Consider the following 22,741-nt stretch of genomic DNA (forward strand, 5'->3'; position numbering starts at 1 on the left):
TTTCACTTTCACTTTTCACTTTCATGCGTTGAAGAAGGAAATGGCAACCCACTCCAGTTCTTGCCTGGAGAATCCCAGGGATGGGGGAGCCTGGTGGGAGCCCGTCTATGAGGTCGCACAGAGTCGGACATGACTGAAGCGACTTGGCAGCAGCAGCAGCAGCAGCAGCACTGCATCAGTATCCAGCTATACATAGAAGACTGATAACAAACCATGTGTGTGATAATCTATTACTGACCACCAAAAGACGAGCATAAACAATATCTAGAGATAGTTGTAACAACTATATTGTAATTTTAAAATAGCTGTGATTTTAATTAGTAACTAAGTCACCATGCTGTTAATATTATCATGGTCCGTCATCACCATGCATAACTGAAGGAAATGTTGAAGTTCATTAACGGTTAGTAAATGTTAGTCGCTCAGTCGTGCCCGACTCTTTGCGACCCCATGGACTGCAGCCCACCAGGCTCTTGTGTCCATGAGATTTTCCAGGCAAGGATACTGGAGTGGGTTTCCATTTCCTTCTCCAGAGGATCTTCCCAATCCAGGGATCGAACCCAGGTCTCCTGTACTGCAGGCAGATTCTTTACCGACTGAGCTACAAGGGAAGCCCAATGGTTAGTAAACCAAGATGTGATTATTTTTCATTCACGTCCATCAATACTCCCCCTCTGAATTCTATCCATGGACCATTTTGAGAAAGGTTCTGTGAACCCCAGATTAAAAAATATGAGTGCAGTTTTGGAGAATGAGGTGCTGTCCCTGTGTTGGGAAGATTCTCTGGAGAATGGAATGGCTACCCAGTGCAGTAGTTTGGAATTCTGTGGGCAGAGGAGGATGGTGGGCTATAGTCCATGGGGTCACAAAGAGTAAGACATGACTGAGCGACTGACACACCTTATCTAATAAATATACTACTCAATCATAAATCTGCATCCTTGAGCCTCTACTTTTCCATCAGCTTAAATAATAAGGAAGCTACATCCCTGGATTACTTCACTCTAAAAACTATTATAATATGCTCTCAGATTTCACTGAAGATAAGTAACACTAGCAAGAAAAAAAGTTCTGTATCTTCATGAAGCAGCTTTTAAAGATATAAACTGTGAGGTTATTCAATATTTCCAATATGATAATCCATGTAATAAATTCCTCTTAGGGTCTAGTGGGAAAAAAAAAAGTTTGCTCTGCATGTTTGGAGACATAACAGAGCATCCTATATCTGGGGAACAGCAAGCAGCTCAGTTTAGCTGAACTGTAGGTTTATTAATGACAGTGCACAGAAGTGAAACTATACAAAAAAATGAAAATCAGATCAAGAAGGGTTTTGTATACGAAGCTAAAGAGCTGATTCATAAAGTAAGAAACGAAGACTAATACTGCTGTTGATACAAAGACATGTGACAAACCAAGCACCACCAGCATGCAATAACTCATTTAAACCCTTACAACAGCCAATGAGATTATACAATTATTACTCACTGAAAATAAGTGATGAAAAAAGAACAACAAAAATGGCACATAGGACGATCTGGTCGTATTGAAATATACACAGAATTTGAAAGAAGTACACACAAATATTAATCATACTCTCAGAGAGGGATTACAGAAGCTATCTTTACTTAAAGTGATATTTTATAAATACCTATACCCTGCCATAACTTTTTTCTGGAACAAGGTGGGGGTTTAAAATATTTTTAATACACATGTATTATTTTAGAATAGATCTGAGAGGAAATTTTTTCTTTTGTTCTTTTACAAAAAAAATCTTAAAAAACAATTGTGCTGCTTTGTTAGACAGTATCTGGATATTCAATCAAATTTTCTATGGTTCCTAAAAGTTTCCACAAACTATCTGTAAGTTGCAAAATATGTTAAAGCTTCATATATGTTTCTTAAAATAATTTTGACCTTGTAAATTATTTTAACTAATAAATATGCTCTATGGAAGTGTGACACTGGAATCTGACATGGTCACGAACACTTCCAAAGATAAATTATTCATTCAAAAGTGTTCTTAAAAATGACAGGCAAATAAATTTTAGTTAAAAAAAAACAAAATAGCTGTTCATCATAAAATCCTTTCAAATTTTCTGTATGCTTGAAAATTCTCAAAATGTTTGAAAAATATGGGGAAAGGCAAACATAATCATTTTCAAAGCCACAAAACACAAGTCGGGAAGCTAAATGTGGCTTCCTTCAAAGGAGACACGAGTAGCTCGAGAGTTAAAAATGATCCCTGGTCAGGCTGCACTTGTTTGAGATATGAATGACACTAGGTGTGTAACAAAATTCTGTAAATTACTTCTCACACTTCACTGTGTATACAGACCATCTTTTTAGAACGCACACTCTGGCATGAGACTGCACTTCTGGCATATCACTGTTAATGCTGAGGCTGCTGGTCCGCAGCCACACTTTGAGTGTGGCTCTTCGACCCTTCGACACGTCTCTGTACTCTTTTGTTAGGATTCAATAAAGTCTTTAAGTTTTAAAATATAAACCAATAGCTACTTGCTAATATAAGTATCTTCACTTGCTGCTTGGAACTTCCTAATATGAAACCTCAATGTTGTGCTAAAGACAGCCTGGATTTCTGAGTTTTGAGTGGAAGAGCTGCTATGACCTCTACAAAGTTAACGTAAAGTATACAACAAAAGAAAGTTGTGAGTGGTGATAGCAGGGGCATGTATATCTGAGTCATCTATCTTCTAGATAATTAAGATTCACTTATAATTGAAGTATATAACAAAATGCATGAACATTCTATTCATAATCAGTTATACCTGCATTTATTCAGAGATATTTCAGAGCAAATCAGCACATTTGTTTATATGTTGATAAATATGCTTGGTCTGAACAAGTCACATTAAAAAGCTGAGCTATCTATAGGGTTCTTCAGTCCATTCCTATCATGATTGATATCCTAGCCCTTCAGTGGAAGTAACATTCTCCCCTGTTTGAGGTAAATGATCTCTTGCAGGCACACCATTTGGATACCTAGAAGAGGCAATTTATCTCAAGTGGGCAAAGACTTTAATGAAGGCAAGAAGGTTGCCACCTGTCCAGTATTTACAGAGACAACATGGAAACCGGGGTCTTTGCCCACTGCCTATAAATATATTGTCAAAGTTTAAGAAGGCAGCAGGGCCAACTACCTTTAGCAACCACTTCACTTTCTTATAGCTTCACGAAAAGGTATACAGTAATATACAGGTTCCACTGAGACATCAGGATACAAGAAAAGAGATAAAATGACATTTATTGGAAAAATGACATGCACAAGGGACTTGGAAAGATGCATTTACTCTGAATAACTATGAGCTAGGAACTTTCCTTGGCCAAATTTTACAGATACAGATAGTGAGAATGAAAAAGGATGAAGTGATTTTCCCAATGACACACAAGTAGTAAGCAGTGGAACCCAGATTCAAATTTAGAATTCAGGTTCCTAATCAATATTCTATTATAAATCCAACATGTTTAATTTTCTCTCCTATAAATAGTTAATAGTTTAATTCAGAACTCACTCTAAAAAAGATCAGCACCTAACTTTCTAAAAGAGTACTGTACTGATATATTTAAGCTTTGAACAAAGATAACAGCAGAAGCAATAACTACTATTTAATATATTAGAAGTTACTACTTGGTATTGCCATACAAGTACTAGCTTTCCTGGAGCTAAAAAGGAAAAAAGTGAAAATGAATGAAATAATGCCATCTGCCACAACATGAATGGAGCTAGAGACTGCCATACTAAGTCAGTCAGAAAGTCAAATATATGATATCGCTTATATGTGGAATCTAAAATATGATACAAATGAACTTATTTGCAAAACAGAAACAGACTCACTGACATAGAAGATAAACTTATGGTTAGTAAAGGGGGAGGGGGAGGGGTAAACTAGGAGTTTTGGATAAGCAGACATCAGTCATGTCCGATTCTTTGTGACCCCATGGACTATCTGTCCATGGAATTCTCCAGGCCAGAATACTGGAGTGGGTAGCTGTTCCCTTCTCCAGGGGATCTTCCCAATCCAGGGATCGAACCCAGGTCTCCAGCATTACAGGTGGTTTTTTTGTACCAACTGAGCTACCAGGGAAACCCAGATATGAACTACTATATATATAAAAGAGAGAAACAACAAAGATCTACTTTATAGCACAGAGAACCATACTCAATATTCTATAATAAACACTAAAGAAAAGAATATGAAAAAGAGTATATCTGTGCATGTGTGTATATATATATGAATCACTTTGCTATATACAAGAAACTAACGCAATCAGTTCAGTTCACTCGGTCAGTCTTGTCTGACCCTTCGTGACCCCATGAATTGCAGCACGCCAGACCTCCCTGTCCATCACCAACTCCCGGAGTTCACTCAGACTCACATCCATCGAGTTGGTGATGCCATCCAGCCCTCTCATCCTCTGTAGACCCCTTCTCCTCCTGCCCCCAATCCTTCCTGGCATCAGGGTCTTTTCCAATGAGTCAACTCTTTGCATCAGGTGGCCAAAGTATTGGAGTTTCAGCTTCAGCATTAGTCCTTCCAATGAATACCCAGGACTGATCTCCTTTAGAATGGACTGGTTGGATCTCCTTGCAGTCCAAGGGACTCTCAAGAGTTTTCTCCAACACCACAGTTCAAAAGCATCAATTCTTCGGCACTCAGCCTTCTTCACAGTCCAACTCTCACATCCATACATGACCACTGGAGAAACCATAGCCTTCACTAGACGGACCTTTGTTGGCAAAGTAATATCTCTGCTTTTCAATATGCTATCTAGGTTGGTCATAACTTTCCTTCCAAGGAGTAAGTGTTTTTTCATTTCATGGCTGCAGTCACCATCTGCAGTGATTTTGGAACCCAAAAAAATAAAGTCTGACACTGTTTCCACTGTTTCCCCATCTATTTCCCATGAAGTGATGGGACCAGATGCCATAACTAACACAATACTGTAAATAAAAAAATGACAGTGATGCCATCAACACATAGTCCTGACAAGTAATATGATTTAAACTTTTAGCATGTTCTTCAAAACGAAAAATAAAGAGAAAACAAAAAAAAAAGAGTTCTAAGAAATATTCTCTTTCATTTCCGAATTTTCACATGTACGAAGTAGACTTTCCCAAGATTCTGCCATTTCAGTGTCCCACATGGCTGAAAGAATCAAGATACAACTCACAGTATTAGATGATTCAAGGGACAAAGAACTGATTACAAATCAAAGCTGAACTGATATTCTTGATACCTGGCCTAGGATGAAAACATCCTACTGTAAATTGGTTAAACAGATGATGGAATGTCTAACTGATATATATTTCCCAGATATCACAATCACTCTCTAGAAGAATATTACCAGAAATAACTAATGGAATAGCACGTGAGCAACTTGCTTGCAAGCCATTTAGCAAATATAATTCTCTGTTGTGTACCTGCAGCTTTTCCTTAAGTCTGAGGCTGTTTCAAAATAATTTTTAAATGAAGACATTAAAAAGCATGCAGCCTATGATATCATTTATATCACTTATCAGTCTTTTAGTGGATGGATGAGTGGGTGGAAACTCCAAGAGATGGAAGGGAGGAAGGAAGGGTGAGTGGATTGAGAGAGAAGAGATTTTTTTTCAATCCTTATATGTATACTAATTTATAACAAAACCATGTTTTAACAATTGGAACTGTAAGGGGTGTGTAAATGGCCTTGAAATTTTAAGATAAACTAATGTATTTTCAATTGAAATTTACATTTTTATGAAATTTCATTATTATTTAATTAATACAATAAATAAAGACCAATATTTGAACTAAGAAAGTAAGTAAAATAGAAAACAAAGACAAGTAAGTGCTTTACAAACTAACTCATTCAGTCCTCTAAACAATTCTGAGAAAAATAATCCTATTCCTACTTTACAAGTAAAGAAACTGGGGAACAGAGAGTTTAAACAACTTGCCCATGTCACATGGTAAGCATGAGTCAGTAATCAAAATCAGGAAGAATACATACTTAACCCTACACCATGTTGCCTCCACTGTAAAATAGCACTTAAGCAATTTTAGAACAGAAAATTAATAATTAGTAGTTTAAAAAATGTATACAGGAGACATGTATGTGTTCATGTTCATTAACACAAGATGCTGCTTTCATGCTGAGATAGGGGGTGAGGGAACAACAATTTTTTAGCACCCACTATACACCAGGAAGAAAAGTTATGACCAACCTAGATAGCATATTGAAAAGCAGAGACATTACTTTGCCAACAAAGGTCCGTCTAGTCAAGGCTAGTTTTTCCAGTGGTCACGTATGGATGTGAAAGTTGGACTGTGAAGAAAGCCGAGCGCCGAAGAATTGATGCTTTTGAGTTGTGGTGTTGGAGAAGACTCTTGAGAGTCCCTTGGACTGCAAGGAGATCCAACCAGCCCATTCTGAAGGAGATCAACCCTGGGATTTCTTTGGAAGGACTAATGCTGAAGCTGAAACTCCAATACTTTGGCCACCTCATGAGAAGAGCTGACTCATTGGAAAAGACTCTGATACTGGGAGGCATTGGAGGCAGGAGGAGAAGGGGACGACAGAGGATGAGATGGCTGGAGGGCATCACCGACTCAATGGACGTGAGTTTGAGTGAACTCCAGGAGTTGGTGATGGACAGGGAGGCCTGGCGTGCTGCGATTCATGGGGTGGCAAAGAGTCGGACACGACTGAGCGACTGAACTAAACTGAACTGAAAGACTGTGAGGCCTGGTAAAGTTAAGTAACTTGCCCAACTTCACACAACTAATAACTAGCAAGACTGAATATAATATCAAGGTTCACATTGATTTTTTGTACTAGTTCAATAACAATTATCTGCCTGGGCCATATCCTTTCTAATATTCTTCAGTACTTTGATACACCTATTATTTTCCATCTCTAAGCAACCCTCATTTTTCTCTTCTCTAAGCAGTGTTCTTTTTAAAAAGTGTTAATTTATATATCTATTTAATTTGGGGCTGTGCTGGGTCTTCGATGCTGTGTGAGCCCCCTCTAGTTTCGAGAGCGGGGGCCACTCCCTAGCTGTGGTGCACAGGCTTCTCATTGCAGTGGCGTCTCTTGCTGCAAGGCACAGGCTCGAGGGCAGGTGGGCCCCAGGAGTTGCAGCATGAGGGCTCAGCAGTTGCAGCTCCCAGGCTCTAGAGCACAGGCTCAGTTGTGGCACACAGGTCTAAATGCTCCATGACATGTGGGATCCTTCCGTATCAGGGATCGAAGCCATGTCTTCTGCACTGGCAGGCAAATTCTCCAACACTGAGCCACCAAGGCAGGCCCCAAGTAGTGTCTTTATCCAACAACATTTAAACCTTCCCTAAAGTAAGTTTTCTTGAACTTCCTATTTTTTTTTTTGAATAGTCAAACAGTTTATTATTGCAGCCAAAATCTATAATAAATCTAAATGTCCATTACCCGGAGAACAGATAAATAAATTCATACGTGTAGTATATTTATACAATGAAACATAATACAACAAAATTTTAAAACTGCAAACAATAAGTGAATAAATCTCACAGACACTATGTAACAGAAGCCAGATATAATGGGTACTTATTTATGTACCCAAGTAGTGTTCTTTATCCAAGAACATTTAAACCTTCCCTAAAATAAGTTTTCTTGAACTTGCTATTTCCTCCAGCTAGAGGTATACCAGGTTCTAACATCAAAGGCAGCTAGTTCCTGAAAGTAGGCACACACTTACAAACACCATTCCTGGTCTACCTTCCACTTGATAGTTCTTACCTATACTTATTGCTACCAATATTCTTAAAATATACTTATGTACACTTTTATTTCAGACTCCAAATCCAGTGTGTTGAGGTTTTGCCAATATATTAAAATATGCACATTTCTTACCAACATTTATGGCAAAATCTAAAAATAATCTTTGAATCATAAGTTTTGTACTATAGCAGCCTAGGTTTTGAAGTTTGAAATCACAATAAATGATCCATATTTACACAGAAGAATTGTTTATAAAGAATTAAAATAAATCCCAAATTATTTCATTAATACTTAGTATATTTTATTACACAGTCAAGTATTAAGAAGTCTGTTATACTTTTTTTTTTAACTATTAATGTGGCTGAAATGACCATAATTAGTCCAATGACATAGCTTAAGCAATAGGTAACTGTATGTTACTCTTTTAGTGCAGAGAAATCAGTTTTCATTAACTTTCACACAAACAAGTCACACAATTTGCCACAAGAAAATAAACTTGAATTTTAGACCTTTGGAAACTGCTGGCTATTGCTGGTTTCATCTAGTGGAAAAGAGGAGACTATTCATATTAACTCTAGGTGGTACAGTGGTAAAGCTTGCCAATGCAGGAGACACAAGAGACACAGGTTCAATCCCTGGGTCAAGAAGATCTCCTGGAAGAGGAAAAGGCAACCCACTCCAGCATTCTTGCCTGAAAAACCCCACTGGCAGCAGAGCCTGGTGGACTATAGTCCATAGAGTTGCCAAGAGTTGGACACAATTGAGCACACCCACACACAATTAAACAAACAAACAAAAAAACACACTGCCGTATGAGAGAGGAAAATTTTCTACTGATTCACTTATTATTCAATTGTCTGAAATTCACAGCCAGAAACAGAAGGAGTACTAAAACATTTGAAAGAACGTTACCAGCAATTCTTAATAAAAAAGCTAACGATGAGCTTTACATAGGAAAAGCAGATCCTAAGGGGGAAAAACAGGTGGATATATTCACCATTTCTCCATAAAGACAAAATAATACATCAAAAATTGCATTAATTCACTACTTCATTAAATATAGATTTAATCATCTATCTGAATAAAAGAAAGATAAAAACAAATACATTTTCTTCTTTGAAGGTTTATCAGAATTTGTACCAAAAGGCATTCCTGGAAATTTACTTTTGTATTTTCCAAGGACATAAAGGGAATCATACCTGTTTTACTAATAGCTTCCTGTACTTCAGCCATGGAACTGATTATTGCAACAAGAAGGTCAGTACTAGTGAGCCAACTGAGAGCTTGCAAACAACGTAACTGCTCCTTTTGATGTTCTACAAAAATAGAAAAAAATCCGTTATGCAATGCTACAAAAAAGTACTAAAATTCATTTAAAAATTATGGGAATGTTTAGCTATTTAAGAAATAGAACAAAAATTGTACATAGAACTTCACCTAGTATGCTGCTGCTGCTGCTAAGTCGCTTCAGTCGTGTCCAACTCTGTGCCACCCCATAGACGGCCGCCCACCAGGCTCCCCCTTCCCTGGGATTCTCCAGGCAAGAACACTGGAGTGGGTTGCCATTTCCTTCTCCAATGCATGAAAGTGAAAAGTGAAAGTGAAGTCGCTCAGTCGTGTCCGACGACTCTTAGCAACCCCATGGACTGCAGCCCACCAGGCTCCTCCGTCCATGGGATTTTCCAGGCAAGAGTACTGGAGCGGGGTGCCACTGCCTTCTCCATGGGGAAGTCTATAATAAATGTTAGGTTTATTGATTCTATTTATATATATAATGGTAATGGTAACTGACATCATAAAAAAAGAGAAGAAAACTTTCTTTAGTTCTACTTATATTATTTAATAGCTTACTTTTGAAAAGTTAAAAATTGAAATAATTGTTGCCTCAGAATAGTCACGCATTCCGGGACTGACACATAGACACCACTATGTGTAAAATACTATGTGCAAAATATGTTCCAAGAAGCTTGCTCCTTGGAAGAAAAATTATGACTAACCTAGACAGCATATTAAAAAGCAGAGACATTACTTTGCCAACAAAGGTCTGTCTAGTCAAAGCTACAGTTTTTCCAGTAGTCATGTATGGATTTGACAGTTGGACTATAAGGAAAGCTGAGCACCAAAGAATTGATTATTTTGAACTGTGGTGTTGGAGAAGTCTCTTGAGAGTCCCTTGGACTGCAAGGAGATCCAAGGAGTCCATCCTAAAGAAAATCAGTCCTGAATATTCATTGGAAGGACTGATGCTGAAGCTGAAACTCCAATCCTTTGGCCACCTGATGCAAAGAGCTGACTCATTTGAAAAGACCCTGATGCTGGGAAAGATTGAAGGCAGGAGGAGAAGTGGACAGAGAGGATGAGATGACTGGATGGCATCACCGACTCGATGGACATGAGTTTGAATATACTCTGGGAGTTGGTGATGGACAGGGAGGCCTGGCACGCTGCCATGGGGTCGCAAAGAGTGGGACACGACTGAGCAACTGAACTGAACTGACTGACGTGCAAAAGAGCTGGCTAGTGGAAACCGGTTGTACAGTGCAGGGAGCTCAGCTCAGTGCTCTGTGGTTACCTAGACCGGTGGGATCAGTGGGTAGGAGGGAAGTCCAAGAGGCAGAGGGTTTATGTATACATACAGCCGATTCACAGAAGAAACTAACACAACATTGTAAAGCAACCGTACCACGATTTAAAAACCAAAAAAAAGGAATAGTCAAGCATTCAAAAAGATGTTTGCTGTAAACTCACATTTGCTCCATTTTTATTCATCAATAGATTTTTAACTCTGATCATTTTATACTAACTCAAATGAAGTGAAAGTAATTTATGCTACTAATTAATTTTAAATAGGGCAGTTTCTGGATTGACTACTGAAAAATCACTGTACAAACTCTTCAATTTACTGTGAAAAGAGCACTGAAATATAATAAAGCTATACAAAGTTGAAATTACATATACTTGCTACCTTGTTTATATTTTAATGTTTATAACAAAAATCGAAACCTAACTTACATATATATATACAGTTATTTTTACATACATATATATCTATTGATACCTATATATGTAGATATGTTACATGATTTGACATTGTAAACGATTTTTTAAAGTCTTTGCATAATGAGCCAACATATTCACTTCGGATGTCACTTATGTTCAACTTAAGATTTTTAAAAGCCCAAATGATCTTACTTGGAAATTTATGCTTGTCTTTGAGCTCTCCTGTACACACTAAAACGCCTATGCCTTCTCTGAAACTCTCCATCCAGGTAAAAAGAGAGACACACGACTGGCCCAAAATCTTGAGTCTGTTTGCTGCCAAAATTGCAATAACACCTTTCCGGAATACACGTATCAATCCTTTGAATGTTTTTTTCTTCATCTTGGCTTCCTCTTGCTTCTTTTCTTCTACTGTTGACAGAGCCTGGGCTAGAGTTCTAACTTCCAATTTTAACAACTCAAAGGTGTTGACCTGCTCCTGGAGAAAATCTCTCTGTGTAGATAAGGCAGATGATCGGCTGTAGAGAGGATAGAAGGCGCCAGCCATCAGTGCACAGGCTGCCAGCAAGGAGGTCTTTTCCCTTTTGGTCTGGGATAACAAGTTTTTGAAGTGGGAATTTTCAAACACCAATTGTTCGTGTGACTTCTCAATACGGTTCAATTTTTCCATATTTTTTTCAGCAATTTCTTGAAATTTCTAAAAGAAGAGAAGTCAAATAATATATTTGATCAAGAAACAAATGGGCATTTTAACCCGTCTTTAAAAAAAGAGAGCCTTTTGCTAACAACCATTTCTTTTTCTTTCCAAGATCTATGTTCTAAAATATCAAAAAAACACGTATGACAGAGCAACAGTGGGCCAAACAGCTTAGATCCAATGTGCACAGTTTTTAATCCTCTTATGTGGAAGCTTTACATAAAGTAGAACACATAAATTTTAAAATATTTTGTAAATTTCTTGTACATTTTCACATATATACACAGATTCAAAAAAAGAAAATTTCTTCTCTTCTATTCCTCAGTAACAATTATTTCCTATTTTTAAACAGAAATCACACCAGCATTAGAGGCTTTTCTATATGTAAAAGGACAACTATTTGTCAGAATAGCAAAGGATTAAATAAATAATACAACACACACCATCTGACTATCTGCCACTTACTAGATGAGAAGGGACTGATTCTCAGAATATACTCTCTTACTTCAGTTTCTTCTTTCCCAAGACAGAAGGCTGCACAAACCACAGTGTCAGTGCTAGGGGAAAAAATGCTAATTGTGGGGTGGGCCTCCGCAGCTCTCTGGTCCTTTTTTCCTCATCAAGGTACATATAATTCAAAACTTAATATGGAACACAAAGAAATTTTAACTGCAGGCACTTGATTTTAATCTAGAAATAGACTAGAAAATAAACTCACTCTCCATGAAATCTTATGTCTAATCATTAAAGAATTACTGAAGCAAATTTTTAAAAGATAACAGATGTCAACTTTTTTACTGATTCATTTATCATTCAATAAACTTTATCGATTACTCACTAAATTCCATGTGCTAGGAAAACAGACAAATAAATCAATGATTGTGGTCTAACATGATGGTGGAGCTACGCTAGATTGCCAGAAATGCATAAAAGGGTAGAGAAGCAGCCGGAAACAGACAGTCCTGGGATAACGATGAGAAATTAAAACACACCTAGAAACTGATAAAAATCTAGAATATATGACAAAAATACTCCTCTCTATATAGAGAAAATAGGAACACAATGGAATTTTTGGAAAACAGAATTAAGAGGCTATAGACTTACACAGCCCATTTTCATTTTAGGCTACCTGGCAGAAGCAGCTGGTATCTAAAACATAAAAGAACTCATACAACCCAACAACAACAAACAACTCAATTAAAAAAAATGGGCAGACATCTGAATACACGTTTTTTCCCGAGTACGCGTGAAAAGGACCAACAGGCACATGAAAAGATGTTCAACATTGCTAATTATCAGGGAAACGCACATTAAAGCCGCAATGAAATATCATCTCGTTACCTAACCAGGTCCGACTGCCCGAGGTGCAGCGAGCCAAATGGCGAGACAGAGGTTTGCAGCAGAGAAAGGGTTTATTCACGAGGCAGCCAAGAGAAGAGATGGGAGAACAAACCTCACATCCACCTCCCCAAAGGCCACGGGCTGGAGACGGTCCTGGGTAAAGCTGACGTGTGGGGAGCATGAAGAGAGGTAACTGGAGATAAGAAAAAGGTGAGGCATCATCAGTCTGCACAGGCGCAACCAAGCTACGTGCTTCTCCATGGGACGCACGTTCTGAGGGTGGAGTTTTTGGTCTTCTGACGTCAAAAGGTCACTGAGTGTACAGTCAAGCATGCCCATTGGAGGGATGGTGATCCCGCCAGTCCTAACCAGCTCAGACTCTAACTGGACACAGCTGACTCCAAGTTCCTGAAAAACCAACTCAGGCAAACATCTTTTAGGCTACATGATGCTTGGAGGACAATTCAAATGAAGCTTGATCAATGAAGGCAGGTTACAATTAATTATTTATTAAGCAATTTACAGTTTAATGGAGCTAACTGATGACTACCCTTGGTCTCAATCTCATGCCCATTAGAACGGCTATTATCAAAAAGACAACAAATAAGTATTGGTGAAGATGTGGAGGAAAAGGGAATTCATGCGCTATTGGTAAGAATGTAAACTGGTGCAATCACTATGGAAAACAGTATAGAAATTACTCAAAAAATAAGTATATAACTACCATATGATCCAGCTATTCCACTTTTCCATATAAATCGAAATATGGAACAACTAACTTGAAAAGATATCTTGTTGCATTGCACCCTGCGAGTCTTAAAGTCGCCCAGCCTCGATACTAAAGAGCCTGGAGACAGTGACAGAGACACCAATGGTTTGCTGCAGCAGTCCCCAAACTTTTTGGCACCACAGACCAGTTTCACGGAAGACAATTTTTCCATGGACAGAGAGTTGGGGAAGATGGTTTTTGGATGAGTCAGGCACATTAGAATTATTCTGCACTTTATGTCTAATCTAAATGCTGCTGCTGATCTGACCAGCAGGTACCAGTCTTCAGCTTGGAAGTTAGGGACCCTTGATTGATTGGATAGAGGGATCTTACACAAAGGGTCCTGGAGTGACACCCCACCATGTGTGGCAGATGCTGGGCAGGACGTGGGAACAGTCTTTGCTACTCAGGGGAGGAGGCGGCTACCACTTATTGAGGGAATTGACATCAGGTGGGCACATCAGTTTCCAGGAGCTAATTAAGCCTGATAATTAAGAGAACTGGATATTCATGTGAGTGAAGCAGGGACTGGTCAAACAGGGGATGTACCGAGAGCAAGAGAACAGCCATCGTGAGAGGCCGGACCGTATATATGTTCATCCCTATGTTTATCACAGCACTATATACAAGAGTCAACGTATGCAAACAACCTAAGTGCCCATTAACAGATAAACAGACAAGGAAGACGTGGTCTATACATACAATGCAATACTATTAAACCGTAAAAAAAGGATGAAAACTAGCCATTTTCAACAACAGGGATGGACCTTGAAGGTACTATGCTAAATGAAATAAGTCTGACAGAGAAAGACAAACACCATATGATTTCACTCATGTGGAATACAAAACACAAATAAAACCAAAAAAAATGAAAAAAACCAAGCCAAAGCAAACACAGATCTAGAGGACAGGGTAGTGATTACCAGAGGAAAAGGGTCTGGGGAGGACAAAATGGTTAAAAAGGGGCCAACTGTATGGTGCTGCATGGAAACCAGACTGGTGGAAGTGGGCATGCTATAGTGTATCCAGAAGTTGCATTAAAATGTACACGTGAAACTTCCCTGGTGGCTCAGAGGTTAAAGCGTCTGCCTCCAATGCGGGAGACCCGGGTTCGATCCCTGGGTCGGGAAGATCCCCTGGAGAAGGAAATGGCAATCCACTCCAGTATTCTTGCCTGGAGAATCCCATGGACGGAGAAGCCTAGTAGGTTACAGTCCACAGGGTCAAAAAGAGACACGACTGAGTGACTTCACCTTCACCTTCACCTCCATTTTTTAAAAGAAGACATTGTTAAAAGAATACAGGTAAAGTCTACATGTAAGTAAAAAAGCAATCTCTAAAGACTGTTTAATTGTCACATATTGTCCTAAGTCATTCTTGGTTTGGGTAATTATAATCAAGATAACAAATATTAATGGTTATCAAAACAATCAACTGGGACAATATTGAACTAAGTAACTAGAATTAGCAAAGTGAGATATTTGAATTAAGGATTTTAAAATAATGAAATGAAGTACTTAAAATTTTAAAGCTCTTACTGACAAATGTTAGATTAAGAAAACCACACAATATTAATGCTGCTGCTGCTGTTGCTAAGTCACTTCAGTTGTGTCCAACTCTGTGCAACCCTGCAGATGGCAGCCCACCAGGCTCTGCCGTCCCTGGGATTCTCCAGGCAAGAACACTAGAGTGGGTTGCCATTTCCTTCTCCACTGCATGAATAAATAATAAAAGTTTTAATTATTTTTTAACAATTATATTCCCTCATTCCTGGTAGCTCTACTGAAATCCACAATTACAGATCTGACTGCCCATCAGCCCACCGGTCCCCAACCTTTTTGGCATCAGGCACTGGTTTCATGGAAGACAATTTTTCCACGGACAGCAGGGGCAGGGGCAGAGATGGTTCAGTCGGCAATACAAGCAATGGGGAGTGATGAGAAGTAGTGATGAAAAGCTTTGTTCACTTACCAACCTGCTCCTCACCTTCTGCTGCACAGTTAGTCCATGGCCCGGGATTTAGGGATCTCTGCAATAGGCATCTTCCCTTAGATACCTCATAACCATCTCAAGTACTGCTGTTTTTCCTATTAAATCTGTTTATAATGTTCAATTGCTAAATCATGTCCAACTCTGACACCATGGATTGTAGCCCACCAGGCTTCTCCTCTGTCCATGAGATTTCCCAGACAAGAATACTGGAGTGGGTTGCCATTTCCTCCTCCAGGGGATCTTCCTGACCCAGGGGTCAAACTCGCATCTCCTGCATTGGCAGGTGGATGCTTCACCACTAAGCTACCTGGGAAGCCCCATGTGTGTGTGCGAATACTCAGTCGCTAAGTCCTGTCCAACTCTTTGAAGCCCTATAGACTACAGTCTGCCAGGCTCCTCTGAATTCTGGAATGGGTTGCCATTTTCTCTTCCAAGGGACCTTCCTGACCCAGGGATCAAACACAAGCCTCCTATGTCTCCTGCACAGCAGGCAAATTCTATACAACTGCACCAACTGGGAAGGCCTCTGTTATTTTGTTCAGTCACTCAGTCATATCCGACTCTGCCAGCCCACAGGCTGCAGGACGCCAGATACCCCTGTCCCTCACGATATCCCAGAGTTTGCTCAAACTTATATCCACTGAGTCGATGATGCCATCCAGCCATCTCATCCTCTGTTGCCCCCTTCTCCCTGCCCTCAGACTTTCCCAGCATCAGGGTCTTTTCGAATGAATCAGCTCTTCACATCAGCTGGCCAAAGTACTGCAGTTTCAGCTTCAGCATCAGTCCTTCCAATGAATATTCAGGACTGATTTCCTTTCGGATGGACTGGTTGGATCTCCTTGCAGTCCAAGGGACTCTCTAGAGTCTTCTCAAGCACCACAATTTGAAAGCATCAATTCTTCGGGGCTCAGCCTTCTTTACGGTCCAACTCCCAGGTGGCGATAGTGGTAAAGAACCCACCTGCCAATGCAGGAAATGTAAGAAAATCAGGTTCAATCCCTGGGTTGGAAAAATACCCTGGAGTAGGAAATGGCAATCCACTCCACTATTCTTGCCTGGAAAATCCTATGGACAGAGGAGCCTGGCGGTCTACCGTCCACAGAAGCACGAAGAGTTGGACACTACCGAAGCAACTTAGCATGCATGCATGCTCATGCTCATATCCACACATGACTACTAAAAAAACCATAGCTTTCACTATATGCACCTTTGTCACAAAGTGATGTCTCTGCTTTTTAATACACTGTCTAGGTTTGTCATAGCTTTTCTCTCATGGAGCAAGTGTCTTATTTCAAGGTTGCAGTCACTGTCCACAGTGATTTTGGAGCCCAAGAAAATAAAGTCTGTCACTGTTTCCATATTTTTCCCCATCTATTTGTCATGAAGTGATGGAACTGGATGACATTTTCTTAGTTTTTTGGATGTTGAGTTTTAAGCCAGCTTTTTCACTCTCTTCTTTCACCTGCAAGAGGCTCTTTAGTTCCTCTTCACTTTCTGTCATTAGTGTGGTGTCATCTGCATATCTGAAGTTACTGATACTTGTCCCAGCAATCTTGGTTCTAGCTTGTGATTCATCCAGCCTGGCATTTTGCATGATGTACTCTGAATAGAAGTTAAATAAGCAGGGAGACAATATACAACCTTGATGTACTCCTTTACCAATTTTGAACCAGTCTGTTGTTCCATGTCTGGTTCTAACTTTGCTTCTTGACCTGCATAGAGGTTTCTCAGGAGACAGGAAAGGTGGTCTGGTATTACCATCTCTTTAAGAATTTTCCAGTTTGTTGTGATCCACACAGTCAAAGGCTGCAGCGTAGTCAGTGAAGCAGAAGTATATGTTTTTTCTGGAATTCCCTGCTTTTTCTATAATCGAACAGATGTTGGCAATTTGATCTCCGGTTCCTCTGCCTTTTCTAAATCCAGTTTGTACATGTAGAAGTTCTCGGCTCATGTACTGCTGAAAACCAGCTTGAAGGATGTTGAGCGTGACCTTGCTAGCATGTGAAATGAATGCAACTGTGCAGTAGCGTGAGCATTCTTTGGCACTGCCCTTCTTTGGGACTGGAATGAAAACTGACCTTTTGCAGTCATGTGGCCACTGCTGAGTTTTCCGAATTTGCTGGCATACTGAGTACACCATTTTAACAGCATCATCTTTTAGGATTTGAAATAGGTCAGCTGAAATTCCATCACCTCCACTAGCTTTGTTTATAGTAATACTTCCTAAGGCCCACTTGACTTCACACTCCAGGAAGCCCTGGGAAGCCCTAAAACATGTTTATAATAGTCTTCTTTATATCAGTAAATTGAACAAACATCTGCCCAATTTTTCAAGTCAAAAACTTTGTAATCAGTCTTAATTCTTCCTTCTTTCACCTTATCCTCTCCATTCCCAAATCAAAACCATCCACAAGCACAAGAGGGCTTATCTACAAAATACATCCTCATTCATCTCCACTGCTACCACCTTAATTTTAATGATCATCAGCACTAACTACTCACCCCCAAACTTCAAAGCTAGTTTCATGTCGAACTGGGTCAATCCAATCCTACTGCTGGAACTCTATCTTTACTGAGCCAAGGTCTCCCCTTCAAGTCACAACACCTCCACATGCCTTCTGCAAAGACATCACCATTTCCCAGGATCCTCAACTGGAAGGAAAAAGGCTATGGGCTGCTCTTCTGCTATCCAGACATGAACCTTACTATGCCTTTTCACAATTTATCCATGGTCTCCAGCAACACCAGGTGCTGACTTCCCTAATGCTATGCAAGTTCTAACCATATCCTGAACCCATTTCAGGGTCTATCTATTCCATGACACCTATTACTATCAGTCCTATTCATGTTGACCTTGACCTTCTCTGAACATAATTAAACTACTAGACACTTAATTTCTACACTGCTACTTACTTGTTTCATGTGTGTTTATTTCTCTCCCTCAAATGCAATAGAGTTTTAGTTCCTGAAGGCCAGGGATTATTTACTCCAGTGCCTGTCACAATGCTTTATACCCTTCAAGTATTTAATAAGTATTAAATGAATTAAATAATCCTTTATAAAATGTTCCCTGGTGCTTAGAACAGCACTTTACCCATAATAAGCACTGAGTAAATAGCCAGTGAATAAAAACTTTACAAATATAAAACAAAGAAAAAAATAATCAAAAAAGATGTAATTTCTAAATATAATTTGGACCTTATCAACATGTCAAAATTTTGTTTTAAATTAATTCTGATATTCCAGGGGGACCTTCAGAGGTATTACATTATTTACCATGAATTCTTCTTGAATAACAAAGCTTGTTTGAGGGTAAGGCTGGAAATTACTATAAGAGCAAATATGCCTTAAAAAAGAAAACTGGTGTTCTTTCAAAGAAGATTAAAGACTAATATTTTTCAAACAAACATAAGGAACATCACCTTCAGACAGAACAAAAGCATTCCTAGTACTAAGATAATCTGCTCCTCAATGTGTTAATTTCAAAAATAATATTCACAAATTCCCCCTCAAAATATCTTTAAAAAGTTTAACAACCTGAAATTTTTATAGACTTTATATCTTCTACACAGATTTTTTTGACATGCCAAAAATTCTATCTAATTTCACTAGTTTTCCATGACTCTGATAAATTCAAAGTGCACTGAAAATGAAGGGAACAGGACAGCTTCTTCCCTTAATGAATTATGTACTTACTTCCTGAAATACAGAAGCTTTAAGGGACATCTATTGGCTTCCAGCAACCCATGAACTTTGAGACCTTGGGCCAGAAATCAGACACTTCCCTGTGTAGTAAAATTTTTTTTTATCACTTTTACTTGCTGGGTTCTCATTCTCTATGTTGGCAAAAAGATAAATTGCAAACTGGACAGTCAGTGACAAATAGACATCAAAGGACTTCATTTTAAAAGGTTTTATTTTTATGTTACCTATATTTCTTATACAATGGTAGCTTTTTTAAAATAATAAACATAACTCTGCCTGTTTTTCCTACAATGTAAATGTTTCTCTGTTAAAAAATAAAGCATATTTTGTGGAGAAACTGGAGTCTTCAATAAATTGTCAATGGAAATGTTGAGATGGTGTGCACAGACTTTTGAAAAAGTTTGGCAGTTCTTCAAAAAGTTTAATACAAAGTTACCACACAACCCAGCAATTTCATTATCTGGTCTTCAATATATATATACTGAAATCCCATAATAGTTATTTACTTACCTTAAAAACACTATCTTCATTTTGGAAGTTTCAGTTCAGTTCAGTTCAGTCACTCAGTCCTGTCTGACTCTTTGTGACCCGATGGACTGTAGCACACCAGCCTCCCTATCCATCACCAACTCCCAGAGTTTACTCAAGCTCATGTCCATTGAGTCGGTGATGCCATCCAACCATCTTATCCTCCGTCCTCCCATTCTCCTCCTACCTTCAATCTTTCTCAGCATTAGGGTCTTTTCAAATAAGTCAGTTCTTTGCATCAGATTGCCAAAGTATTAGAGTTTCAGCTTCAGCATCGGTCCTTCCAATGAATATTCAGGATTGATTTCCTTTAGGATGGATTGGTTGGATCTCCCTGCAGTCCAAGAGACTCTCAAGAGTATTCACCAACACCACAGTTCAAAAGCATCAATTCTTTGGTGCTCAGCTTTCTTTATAGTCCAACTCTCACATCCATACATGACTACTGGAAAAACCATAACTTTGACTAGACAGACCTTTGTTGGCAAAGTAATGTCTCTGCTTTTTAATATACTGTCTAGGTTGGTCATAGCTTTTCTTCTAAGGAGCAAGCGTCTTTTAATTTCATTTGGAAGTTTAGCACGTCAAAAATAATAGGTGTCAAAAACGGTACATGCCTGTGTGTCTTCTCTAGTTTCTAAGGCAATACAAATTATAAAACTATCCAAAGAGATAAGTCAAGCCCTCAAAAGAAAAAAAGTTCTCTTCATCATTTGACTGAAAATAAATACAGGCAAAATGCTTGATTTAGTGATTGTTAAAAGATATTACCTCAGACTGCTAGAAAGTTAGCATGACCTCTAAGATCAGATCTGTCTCACGCCTCCCTTCCTTATGGGCTTTCAGATCCTGAAAACAAGGCCTAGCTGGCTCTAGTCTCCTCTATGAAGGCTTCAAACTTTAACCACCTTCTCTTCTGAGTCGATAGCACTCTTTTGGCAAGTAATTATGTACAACGTCAGGATAAACCTTCTATTATTTAATTTTTCACATGTTTCTATAGTGCCTCTCCAACTAATTCTGACACTTTTTGAGGAAATAAGTATCTCACAGCATGAAACAGAGTGTTCCATAAATCTTATACATAACATTTATTCAATTAATAATTATATTCTGTACAGTTATTTTGCTATTCTTACCTACGGTAGTAATTTTGCAATACAGTATGCTAAAATTTCAGTCTCTCTGAAAAAAGAAGTCTGAGAAAAATGAGACCAAGAACTATCAGCTTTGATTAACAGTGTGGCCCTGGTTAGCTTTTTCATACATTATCATGTTTAATTACTAAATAAACAAGATTCACTCAGAAAAGTGAGTTCTGGAAATATGAAACTGAGTTGTCACTAGACCTGTTTTCGGATATTACTTCATATACAAAAATAGCATGTTCCTAAAAGAAAGTGTTTGTGAAGTAAAGTTGCTCAGTCCTGTCCTGACTCTTTGCTACCTAGTTGCTAAAAACAACTTCTAAAACAATTATTTGAAAAGTAGTCAGAGAACTTTCCTATGTTTCATTAGAGGTGCCCAATCATAACAGTGTGTACCGAACTGTGTCTAACTCTTTGTGAATCATGTCTCCCTATCATCATCAATATAAACAAGCTGCACTTTTACCTCTGAATATTTTTGGAATTCAATTTAAAAGTAAAAAAATTAACATCTAACAACCCTTTTATGAGTAACTTATTTCTAGCCAAATGTACTCTTAATAATGTGATGGAAGAGAAATAAAATGCAATATACTATGATGAACCTGAATTTCTTTGATTTTTGTTCTTCAATTCAAACTCACTTGACTTTACTAAGGGTTTCCCTGATAGCTCAGTTGGTAAAGAATCTGCCTGCAATGCAGGAAACCCTGGTTCAATTCCTGGGTCAGGAAGATCCGCTGGAGAAGGGATAGGCTACCCACTCCAGTATTCTTGGGCTTCCCTTGTGGCTCAGCTGGTAAAGAATCCACCTGCAATGTGGGAGACCTGGGTTCCATCCCTGGGTTGGGAAGATCCTCTGGAGAAGGGGACTTTACTCAACTTTCACATAAACTAGAAGTGTTTAAAATAAACATCATATCAAGGGTTAACCATACTTAACTGACAGAGAAAAATCTTTAGTTTTAGAGAGGAAGTTCTTGTTCCAGTAATTTCATCTTTTCAGATAGAAAAGAAACAAGAATATAAATACTAAAATTACAAAAGCAAAGTCAGTAAAGCAATGTATCATGGCACTCAGTCCTGATGCTTCAGTAGGCAAAGATGTTTGAGATATATTTATATGATGGCCCAAAGTTATTTAAATTCACAAATTACCCAACCATGTAGCTAGCACATTTTAACTAATACTAAAACCATGAGAGAGCTTCCCAGGTGGCACTAAGAACCCTCCTGCCAACGCAAGAGACATAAGAGACACAGGTTCAATCCCTGGGTCAGGAAGGGCACAGCAACCCACTCTAGTATTCTGGCCTGGAGAATTCCACGGACAGAGGAGCCTAGCAGGCTACAGTCCATAGGGTCGCAGACTCGGACACGACGGAAACAACTTAAGAAAGTGAAAGTCGCTCTGTCTTGTCTGACTCTTTGCGACCCTATGGACTCTAACCCACCAGGCTCCTCTGTCCATGGAATTCCCCAGGCAAGAATACTGGAATGGGCAGCCATTCCCTTTTCCAGGGGATCTTCCCAACCCAGGGATCGAACCCAGGTCCCGCATATTGCAGGTGGAAGCAACTTAGCATGTACGCAAAAACATGCTAAAACCAAGCTTCCTACTCTAATTTCATTACCTAATAGCATTCCCACTACCTGCTTTAAAGCTTAAACATCCGAAAGTCTTACAAATTATTCCGCATTTTTTCAAATAAAAGCTATTCATATCCCAAAACTGTTTTTTATTAAACTACCTTTTACTAACCACTTCTTTACAATAACCAAACACTAAACAGAGAC

General features: G+C 38.8%; 1 protein-coding gene across 2 annotated transcripts in view; it reads right to left on the bottom strand.

The window, feature by feature from the left end:
• Positions 1 to 22,741, bottom strand: part of CCDC171 (coiled-coil domain containing 171) — a 322,618-nt gene that overhangs the window by 181,992 nt on the left and 117,885 nt on the right. For both annotated transcript variants that reach the window (XM_068974547.1, XM_068974546.1), the window contains exons 16-17: positions 10,954 to 11,458; positions 8,961 to 9,077 (exon numbers count right to left, since the gene is read on the bottom strand). In XM_068974547.1, the coding sequence (XP_068830648.1) occupies positions 8,961 to 9,077; positions 10,954 to 11,458 (622 nt within the window). The remainder of the gene's footprint in view (positions 1 to 8,960; positions 9,078 to 10,953; positions 11,459 to 22,741) is intronic.

Source organism: Capricornis sumatraensis, chromosome 6 (assembly GCF_032405125.1).
Source record: "Capricornis sumatraensis isolate serow.1 chromosome 6, serow.2, whole genome shotgun sequence".
Lineage (NCBI taxonomy): Eukaryota > Metazoa > Chordata > Mammalia > Artiodactyla > Bovidae > Capricornis > Capricornis sumatraensis.